Here is an 11,365-nt window from a genome sequence, read left to right as displayed (position 1 = left end):
ATAAAACAAAATACACCTTGAAGGATTTCGAATAGTGTAGCATGAAGATGATATAGATTATATATTACATTCTATTTAGCGAGATAAAAAAAAAGAAAACGCACTTCATAACTTCCAATACTTTTTTATAATTAAGAAGAATTCGGGTTCATTCTACATCTCTGCCACGCCTTCTTTACTGAGATCACACTTCATCATTGTTTCACTATTTCATATCAACACCCCACTGTTCTCTAAGAATACCACTCACAACCTTATTTCAATATTTTGTTTTTCTTTTCATAGATGGTGTCAGGATACCATCGACTCCTCCACCTCCCCCACCCTACCCGCCAATGATGACCACTCTTCAACCTCCATCGGTAAACAGGTATACCTCAACGTCTTTACCATCATCACCAACGACACGAAGCCAATCAAGTGAATCAGTTACGATGTCTTTCACCAGTGCAAGTGAGCTACCCGTCGCGATAGTAGCCACAACAGATGCAGTACCAGAGAGAACGGAAGAGCCAGATGGATACAGTGGAAATATGGATGGAGATTCAATTGCAGTTCCAGCTTCCGTTCATCTCAATCAACCAGCTTTTATGGCCAGTATGTAGACATTTACTTGCTGTTTTAAAGATAGAAGAGTCGAGCTTTAAGGCATTACAAGTGACAAATTGAGAAGGAGTATTTATTAGTATCGATGCCAGTGGCATTATACCTTTTGTTCCTACCTAAGTCACACATTTTACTATATAAATTTTTTTCCTGCTGATTGGAAATTATTTCCCTTTTCCTTTTATTGCATACAATTGTCACATTTGTTTCAAAGGCGTGATCCAGAATGGTATGCATTCTACTCTATCTAATGAGTTCACATCTACCATTGATAGTGACAAACTCCTGGGACAATTGCTCTCCGCTGTAAACTCAACACACTTATGGAATGAACAACTTCAATTTTAGATACAACGCTAGACTGTATCCAAGACTTAACCCTTCACTTAACCTGTTCCTACCCTAAACCTATATCTTGATAGAAATAAAGCCGGAAGCAATTGTCGTGTAACTCCCTATTTTGAATACAAATTATCCCCTTGGTAAAATGATGTTGGGGGGGGGGTAGGTTGACCGAGAGGTAGGGTTATCTTACACTCTATTAGAAGACATGAATAACAAGATCCAATTATATTTTTCATACTCATTAATTCTTTTTTATCCTTTTCTTCTCTCTATAGTTTTGGTCGTTCCCCTTTCTGACAGCCTTGTGATATGTTCACATATTTTCTTTATTTCTGCTTTAGTACTTGGAACTGTAGAGTATACCTAAAATTTTCTCAACTCACTGTCTATAAATACCTCTATAATCTAACACCAAATACTATTATGAGCCATACGTATGTCTCGTTCATTGCAAATAATAATAACCAAACATATGAGAATCCAACGAAGATCAACAAGAATATAATTTGTTTAACAAATTTTCGGCATTACTCCTATTTGTTTAAGATCAGTATGCTCGATCTGTAATGAAAATCATAAGATCAGTATGCTCGATCTGTATGAAAATCATAAATCATAAGTCAGAAAAAATTGGAGGGTATTTGAATTCCAGTTCATCGTGGCTTAACCGTGAACCAGAATAGCCTGGTGGTTGAGTCGCTGCCCGGAAAGCAGTAGATGGCAGGTTCGAATCCCGCTGGTTCCAATTTTTTCTGACTTATGATTTATGATTTCCATACAGATCGAGCATACTGATCTTATGATTTTCATTACAGATCGAGCATACTGATCTTAAACAAGTAGGAGTAATGCCGAAAATTTGTTAAACAAATTATCTCCTCCTATAAAAGCCTCTTAATTTACTAAGAATATAATTGATTATAAAGCCTTTAATTCAACGCTGATATGTTAAATAAATAATAACGTTATCAATAACTATATATGTAGATATAAGATGATTGATTGAGCAAATTACAGGTATTGAATGATTACGCCATTTCTTCTATCCCTTTAGGAATACGAGAATGTGGCCAGTGTGGGAAGGAAATATGTCCTGTATGTGGTACCGATGGCTTTACGTATCAATCAGAATGTAAAATCAACCAGACAGCGTGCTTACGAAGAAATGCTGATCTTCGAGTAGCTTATCAAGGAGAGTGTATTAATGGATTCCTCGACTTAGGTAGGCCTTTTTAATTTTGATTTTAATGTCGTATTTTTTTCAGTTAATGTGCAGTCCAATGAATATTATCCTTGAATCAACACTAGTATGAAAAGGTTCATGTCATTAACAAAATCAATGAATGTGGAATACCATCCTCAAAGCAAGCTTATTTTGATATAATAAAGAAAATCAGTTTGTAGATCTGACGATGACGGAGCTTTTCATCGAATAATAATGTAAATTAAATTACAATTCCACATGAGCAGAGTGCCGTCAAACCATATCAAACGGAGGAAAAAGGAGAGATTTTAATCATTCATATTCATGATAGATAGTGTTTGATGTCATCGGTTCTTTTATTTGCATATTGCCGCTCTATACATCTTTCAATTCAACGTCTCGGACAAAGTTGATGTATAAAAAAAAATCTGACCAATTTTTTTCTCATTTCAGTGGGAAACTTATTTCGTTGAAGACTAATCAATGTATGATTTGATTTGATTTATTTATTTCCGTTTCACAATAGTATAATGAACATAGCAATAATATAATAAACATAACAAAACAAGGTCGAAAATACTACGAAATATAATATGTATACATAAATAATCATAAATTTAAAGAACACAATTGAGTAAATAAATTTATCTGCAATGACATTTGTATTTGAAAGTAAAACGGAGGGACTTGCCGAAAAAAAGCAAAGCTTGTACAGGCGGCAAGCCCCTAACTTAGTTTCAATATAAAACTACAACAAATAAATATTGGTTCGTAATAATAAATTTGTTTAAAAATAAATACAATTTTTGTGCACTTGAAAAAACGTAACTGATGGGTCATGTAAAGAAATATTTACGTTATACAATACTTTAAGAGAGGGGGAGGTGAGGGGGGGGGGGGGGCAGAAGGGACAGAGCAGTGCAATACACTAAGTAGAAAAGAAATATGGCAGGCAGCAGGAGCAGGTACTTGGCTAATTGCAGTTTTAAGAAGAAAAAATAATGTAAAACAAATAATATACATGACTATATGTATATAATATAAACTCATATACATAAAAGTTGAGTATAATTAAATCAGTTATTTTAGTTATTCAGCTTGACCTGTTTGCGACGAATATTTCAGAATTAACATTTTTTTCAGTTTGCGTTTAAAAATATTTACATTAGGGGATTCTTTGAAATCTTGAGGCAGAGAGTTCCAATAGGCAGGCCCGGAGAAGACAAACGAGTTTTTTGCAAATAAAGTTCTTGTTAAAGGAAGATGATAACATAGACGTTGCCTTGTTGGGTAGCTGTGTACGGAAGCATTTTTACGGAACATATTAAAGAAAATGGCGGGGAGATCGTCCCTGCTTAATTTAAACATAAATTGACTAAGTTCGAAAAGATATATGTCATTTACTTTAAGAATGTTATTTTCAAAAAATAAGATATCAGTATGTGATCTAAAGTGTGTTTGAAAAATTATTCTTAGAGCTTTTTTCTGGAGAAGTAATATTCTATTTATTTGTGTTTGTATTGCACATCCCCACGCAATAATTCCATAATTAATATATGGTAGAATAAGTGTGTAATATAATGTTAACAAAGTGCGGGAAGGGAGAAAATGTTTAAGTTTATTAATAATTCCAATGTTTCTTGAAATTGTTTTACATATACTATCGATATGAGGCTTCCAGGATAATTTGTCGTCAATAAGGACACCCAAGAATCTAGTAGTGGAAACATTATTAAGAACAAAATTATCAAAGAAAATCCTGTCAGTTAGAGTATTGACTTTATTACTGAAAAGCATGTAGTTTGTCTTCTGGTGATTAAGTGAAAGTTTGTTGGCCTTGATCCAATCTGTAACATTTGTTAGTTCAAAGTTTAAGGTTCTAACGAGTTGGTTAATATCATCATGGGAAAAGAAAATATTGGAATCGTCAGCAAAAAGTATAAATGAAAGTAAATTTGATGTATTTTTAATATCATTGATGTAAGTAATAAAAAGAAGTGGGCCTAGTAGGCTACCCTGGGGGACACCGCAAGTAATTGGAAGAGTAGTCGAATTGCAATTATTCACTGATACAAATTGGGTCCTATCAGTGAGGTAACTCCTGAACCACTCCAAGGCCTTCCCTCTAACTCCATAATGACATAGTTTATGAAGGAGAATTTCATGATTTATAGTGTCGAAGGCCTTGGAGAAGTCCAGGAAGATACCGACAGTATGACAACTATTATCGATGGAAGTGGTGACTTTATTTATAAATGACAAAATTGCATGGGAAGTACTGTGATTTTTACGAAATCCAAATTGGAAGTTTGAAAAAATGTCATGTACTTTGAATAAATCACTAGTTCTGGTATGGACCAGTTTTTCTAGAATTTTAGATAGTGAAGTTAGTAAGGATATTGGACGATAGTTAGAAACGAGTTGGCTATCACCTTTTTTGAACAGTGGGATGACTTTGGAGATTTTCATTTTATTGGGGACCCGTCCAGTGGTAAGAGAGATATTAAAAATATGTACCAATGGATCAACGATGGCTGCAATGATTTTTTTAGAAGAAAGTTTGGTATACCGTCATACCCCGGGCTTTTCTTATTCTGTAGATTGCTAACAATGTTTATGATTTCCATAGAATTAGTAGGGCTGAAAAACATAGAATTGGGGTTAGGGTCGTCAAGGAAATCAGAAAAGGATTTGTTAGTTCGAGGTATATTTTTAGCCAAGTTGTTGCCAACATTTGAAAAATATGAATTAAACTCTCCTGTGATTTTATTAGCGTCGTCTGTAATAGTATTATTTGACTTTATTTTTGTGATTGTAGAGCTTTTTTTCTTTTTGTTCAGTACATTATTAATAATCTTCCAAGTATTTTTCATATCATTTTTGTAAATGTTCAATTGGGAAGTGTAGTATTCCCTTTTGGCAATACGTAATAATGTGGTAAGGGTGTTTTTATAACAAGTGTACTTAGAACGAGAGTTTTCGTTAGGTTTAGAAATATATTTATAATAAAGATTATTTTTACGATTAATAGATCGTAAAATAGATTTAGTGATCCACGGATGTATTGGGATTTTTTTATAATTTGACTTTCGGTGGGTGATAAGAGGGACATTGGTGTCTAGACAAGATGTTAATTTGGTAATAAAAATGTCGTAAGCTACATCAACCTCTGTGGAGTCAAAAATGGTAGACCAGTCTGTATTGTCTAAATCATTAATTAAATGAGAAATGTTATCATCGGTTATTTTACGATAGGAAGTATTATATGATTCATTCTTAAAAAGTTTATTTTTAGACAGCTTCGCAAAAATTGAAAAGTGATCAGAAATATCACTAAGAACTATACCAGCTTGGGGGGTAGGAAAAGTTACATTACTAAAAATATCTATAATAGTTGCAGAAGTGTTAGTCACTCTCGTTGGTTTAGTGATTAGTGGTAAGAAAGAAAGTGGTAAGAAAGGTCAAAAACGTTTCGAGAAACTCTTGCGAGATATTGTTATTGTTGCAATTCATTAAATTGATGTTGAAATCCCCCATAAAAAAACAATCTTTGTTTTTCAGAAAAGGATTGAGTAAAAAGTCATTGAGGGTTTCCAGAAAATGTCGAGTATTTGAATTAGGGGGTCGGTATAAGACTCCCAGTATCAGATTTTTTCCTTTTGGATTGATGATTTCAACAAAGAGTGATTCTAAAGCGTCATTGGATAAAGTCATATTATTTATAAGATTATATTCGTATTGCTGGGGTATATAAAGTGCAACACCACCACCAGGTCTAAGAGTTCTGTTATTAACAACTAGATTAAAATCGGAGAGTGCAAAAAGAGAACAAGGATTTTCCGAAAACCACGTTTCAGTTAATCCAATGACTGAATGTTTCGGAAACTGATTTCTATCAAGAAATAATTTTAGCTTATCGAAATTTTTATTGGCACTACGAATATTCAGATGGAGAAGAAAAATATCTTCTTCAAGACTGCTAGAATTAATTAAAGATTTAAAATGTTGTTCTGTAAAATACTGTGAAGTAATAAGCTGCCCACATGGGTCATTTGGGTCAAAGTTTGAGTTAAGATCAGCAGTATTATCATTCAGGTAGTTTTTTATGTAAGTATCAAAATAGAGGTTTTCTGACGAAGCGCCGTGTTGTGATGAAAGGGACAACAGGTCATCGTTGCATAACGAGCTGAATGGGAAGTCAGACAAATCAGACGTCGGAGCCGGGAAGAATTACACTAGATACGCTAAAAGAGTAGACACGCCGCCATGCTCCTGTGCAAGAAGAGGGAAACGAAAATGAGAGTGTGCTGTGCAAGAGAAAAAGACAATACAAGTTTGAAGGAAGACAAGTAAAATGGGAAGAAAAGAGACAAAAAAAAACCGAACCAGACCTAATACGAGAACGATCATTACTAATGTACAATGTGAATGAAATGTGATTAAAACAATCTGCACAACAGTAAAGCGAATAGGCAACAGACGCTCCACAAAACTGTGGTCTATAAGTAAAGCAATCTATGTTTAATAGAATACTAACAATCATTATTACTTAATGTATATATACTTTATTCTTCTTCTCTACGCAGTTAACGGTGATATAACCTGTCAAGAATTCGAGTGTCCCATTGCTTACAATCCTGTATGTGGAAGCGACAATCGGACTTACACTAATAGCTGTGAACTTCAGAAAAGCACTATATGTTCAGAAGGTTCAGCTGGGGTTGAAAAAATATCAGATGGAGTGTGTAAGACAAACTCTTGAAGGAAACTCGTGTTTGAGATATTTATATGATAAATGAAAACTGATACGAGGTGATGGGATTAGTGTTTACTTCAGCTGTGAAGTGGTGGTGTAACATGCTTATGTGCAATGGATGTGACGTTATAAAGGTGATAAGTTATTTTCCAATGTCCTTTAAAGTCATATCAAAATGGATGTTCATCACTTTGACTGCAGACAAGGGCCAAGTTCTGCTGACATGTATATGGATTCATGGATGAGCAGAGGGCCACGAGGTGAAGGGGATTCTTCAAAGTGTTATCTTTTAATTGACGAATGAGGTGTACTAATTTGTCTATATTTTATGAAGGAGAAACAACTGGAATCTCTGACATGCTTAGTGAGAAAAAATACCAAAATTATGCTGTTGTTTTTTTATCTTTTCTATTGCATGCAAACACTTGCACGCATTAAAACAACAGCGAAGCGTATCAAAAATCCTGAGAAACAAATAGATTAACAAATAATTTGCAAAGATTGCAAAATAAGGGAATTTTTTTTTTCATATTTGGCCAATTTGTAAAATACCGATTTTAATATAAATATATATATATATATATATATAATCGTTAAGTCAAAGTAATATGATCTTTACCTTCATATTTATGACTTTTTGCATGTAAAAGCACAAGAAATCCTGGCAATTATAATCATGATCAACAAACATTTTTTTTCAGCTTGTAGATATGAAAGCTAAAGAAGTGTTCAATTTGTATCTACTGCCTTGAGGTGGGCAGAAGCTGCTATGTGTGTGTACGTCATAAAAGTATGCTGCATTTTCCTTGAAACTATTGCTTCTGTTGTACATATTCATTCATTGGTGCTTATGACATACAAAAATATAACTTATTATAGACAGGCAATTAGAAAAGCAAAATGTAAGAAATTGACCTGATGACGAATAACTGCAAAATCTTTTGACAATTCTGACGTGTTTTAACATTTGTAGGCTATTTGTTATTTAACTCCTTGCATAATAAAGAGGATTATCAAGAGTGGTTATCTTATTGGAGGCAAGGTAGAAGTAGAGAAAATAAAAGAGAGAGGGAGAGGAAGAGGGAGAGAGAGGGAGGGACAGCAAGGAAGAGAGAGCAAGAGAGTGTGAAGGGAGGGGGTGGGGTTACAAAGGGGAGGGGTGGATAAAGTGAGAAAGTTATTGTTACTATGCAATTGGTAACTAATTCTATTTTACCGATTCTTTAACATGAAAAATTTGTTGTCAATTTATATTTGATTGAAAAAGGAGAAACCATGATAAAAGGATTGCAACAAACAAAGATATTCATTGTGAGAGTAAGAAATCATATGATAGACTTAAATGTAGTTTTTTGAGCAGACCCATCAATGAATGGCAAAGGGCAAAGATGAGTTCTGTAGAGAACAATATGATGTTGTATTACTACAAAATCTACAAATTTTTATGTGCGTATAGACACCTTGATATTGTGATATGTGCCTTTTTGAACTTTCATAATGTCATTTAAAACTATGCATTCGATGTATGTAAGTGATACAAGTAGACCATGCAATACAAAATATAAAGAAACCGTAAACCTTTTTATATGACACTATTATGGATGACTTGTGGTAACATTAATTGTAATTTTTGAAATCTCCTGTCAAACGACTGTTAAACTAATGTTGTGCTACAGGGGGCAAATATTTTCTTTCATATTTATAACTTATGATATGAAATATATCTTCTTTCAAGCACTCATGACTGTACTAACAATATGAGAAGTGCAGAGAGAAAAAATGTTGAAATAGTATACATGTATACCAATAATTTGTTATTGAAGCTTTTGTAAATTATTTCATGAAGTATAAAGTAATAAAATGTTATTGCTGAAATAATTTTAGTATGGTTGCATGTTTTTCTTGTTGGAATTTAAAAAAATTAGAAATAGATGTATTCAAACCTTGAAAATATGCATATTAAAATCTATGATCATGAATGTACTTACTCAGAAAGAAACCCCTGATAAGAGTATCACTGTTCATTTGATACTTTGGTATGATTCCCCTTTTCAATCTCATTCATAGTTTTGTTATTTCAATGAAATAGGCTTTGCCATATCATTTCTTCAAACCGTTGCAGAATGGTGGATTTTGAGCAGTTTTTCTTCATTTTTTTAACATCATTAATTGAAGCATCTTCTACTCCAAAGATACCAAGAACATTGAATTAGGAGCAATATAATAAACTCCTGTCACTTTCAAATTTTGCATATGTTTGCAATAAAAAATTGAAATTGTATATCATGTATCCAATCCATATCACTAGTTCATCTTGGCATGCATTAATATGCTTCTAAAAATGTATGAATGGCCACTCCCAACAGTTTTTGTCTCACCTGCGAAGCAAAGTGAGACTATAGGCGCCGCTTTTCCGACGGCGACGGCGGCGGCGGCGGCGGCGTCAACATCAAATCTTAACCTGAGGTTAAGTTTTTGAAATGACATCATAACTTAGAAAGTATATGGACCTAGTTCATGAAACTTGGCCATAAGGTTAATCAAGTATTACTGAACATCCTATTAGAGTTTCATGTCACATGACCAAGGTCAAAGGTCATTTAGGGTCAATGAACTTAGACCATGTTGGAGGAATCAACATCGAAATCTTAACCTGTGGTTAAGTTTTTGAAATGTCATCATAACTTAGAAAATATATGGACCTAGTTCATGAAACTTGGACATAAGGTTAATCAAGTATCACTGAACATCCTGCATGAGTTTCACGTCACATGACCAAGGTCAAAGGTCATTTAGGGTCAATGAACTTTGGCCGAATTGGAGATATCTGTTGAATTCCCATCATAACTTTGAAAATTTATGGATCTGATTCATGAAACTTGGACATAATAGTAATCAAGCATCACTGAAAATTTTGTGCAAGTTTCAGGTCTCATGATTAAGGTCAAAGGTCATTAGGGTCAATGAACTTTGGCCGAATCGGGGGTAACTGTTGAATTACCATCATAACTTTGGAAGTTTATTGGGCTAGTTCATTAAACTTGGACATTAGAGTAATCAAGTATCACTGAACATCCTGTGCACATTTCAGGTCACATGACCAAGGTCAAAGGTCAATGAACTTTGGCCGAATTGGGTGTATCTGTTGAATTACCATCATAACTTTGAAAGTTTATGGATCTGATTCATGAAACTTGTACATAAGAGTAATCAAGTATCACTGAATATCCTGTTTGAGTTTCACGTCACATGATCATGGTCAAAGGTCATGTAAGGTCAATGAACTTTGGCCATGTTGGGGTTTTTTGGTGAATAACCATCATATCTCTGTAAGTTTATTGGTCTAGTTCATAAAAAGTGGACATAAGAGTAACCATGTATCACTGAACATCTTGTGCGAGTTAGAGTAGTATTCAAAGTCAGCACTGCTGCTATATTGAACCGCGTGATGCAGGTGAGACGGCCAGAGGCATTCCACTTGTTTTTATCATCCATTGCCCCCAAGTTTGCAAAATTTGAAAATGATGGAATTTACCAGAAATGGGCACATAATCAAAATTACTTAACCGAATTTCAATGTCCTTGATAATACTCTCTTTGGTAGAAGCTTGGTAGAAGATGCTTTAACCAACAATTCAAACATAGAATAAACAGTATAGAATTCACTGTTCTGCTTCTTGTGACACATTGTCTGCAAATAAATCTTGTCAGTAAAATTTGAGTTTCTGAAGGTGATAAAAATAGATTGAAAATGAAACCAGATTGATTTTTTCATATGCATCATATCAAGGCACTCACCAGTGAAGAAAAAAAAACAAAAGCATAACATAATACATCAAATAATCTCATTGCTTCGTACAACCAAACCAGCCAACATATCAATGAATTTGCCAAGTATCAATTAAAATAAATGGTTGAAATTTTTTTTATAAAATATGATTGAAAAGCCCCCCCCCCATTAATTCTGTGACATCGCTTGCATGCTGCTCCCTCAAGTGTTCCTATACACACATAAATGGAAAAATTACCATGTTTTAAATGTTTCTCAATAGGGGATGCCATTATTCAATGCACAGGTGGATATAAAACTCATCCAAATATTATTTCAAAAGTGGTGATTTATTCATAACCCAACATACAGGAGAGAAGCTTTCAGGTGACATCACAAAACTAAAAACTTGAACAAATAGAAAGCCCCAAAGTTGTTGGATTTCTGAATTTCAATTATTGATTTCAATCATTTACTGATGTTACAATTAACTTGACTTTAGGGTGGATTCCCCTTTGATTTCCCCTTTATTTTCTCTCTTATACCTTCTTTCACTTTTCGGCAAAATGTTTCCATGACATCTCACAAACTCGTATACATTTTTTTCAATGACAAAGTCTAAAAACTATCATAAACAATACAAATTGTCAAAAATACCCGAAAAAAAGCAATTCTTCACATACAG

At 33.8% G+C, this 11,365-nt stretch overlaps 1 protein-coding gene across 7 annotated transcripts in view; it reads left to right on the top strand.

Annotated features, from left to right (window-relative positions):
- LOC121410994 (mucin-17-like) overlaps positions 1-8,789 on the top strand; it is a 62,347-nt gene extending 53,558 nt beyond the window's left edge. For all 7 annotated transcript variants that reach the window (XM_041603443.1, XM_041603441.1, XM_041603442.1 and 4 more), the window contains exons 10-12: positions 286-597; positions 2,006-2,173; positions 6,742-8,789. In XM_041603443.1, the coding sequence (XP_041459377.1) occupies positions 286-597; positions 2,006-2,173; positions 6,742-6,917 (656 nt within the window). In that variant the 3' untranslated portion in view covers positions 6,918-8,789. The remainder of the gene's footprint in view (positions 1-285; positions 598-2,005; positions 2,174-6,741) is intronic.
- The last annotated feature ends 2,576 nt before the right edge of the window (positions 8,790-11,365 follow it).

Source organism: Lytechinus variegatus, chromosome 3, assembly GCF_018143015.1.
Source record: "Lytechinus variegatus isolate NC3 chromosome 3, Lvar_3.0, whole genome shotgun sequence".
NCBI lineage: Eukaryota > Metazoa > Echinodermata > Echinoidea > Temnopleuroida > Toxopneustidae > Lytechinus > Lytechinus variegatus.
This window is presented reverse-complemented; position numbering and strand designations above follow the sequence as displayed.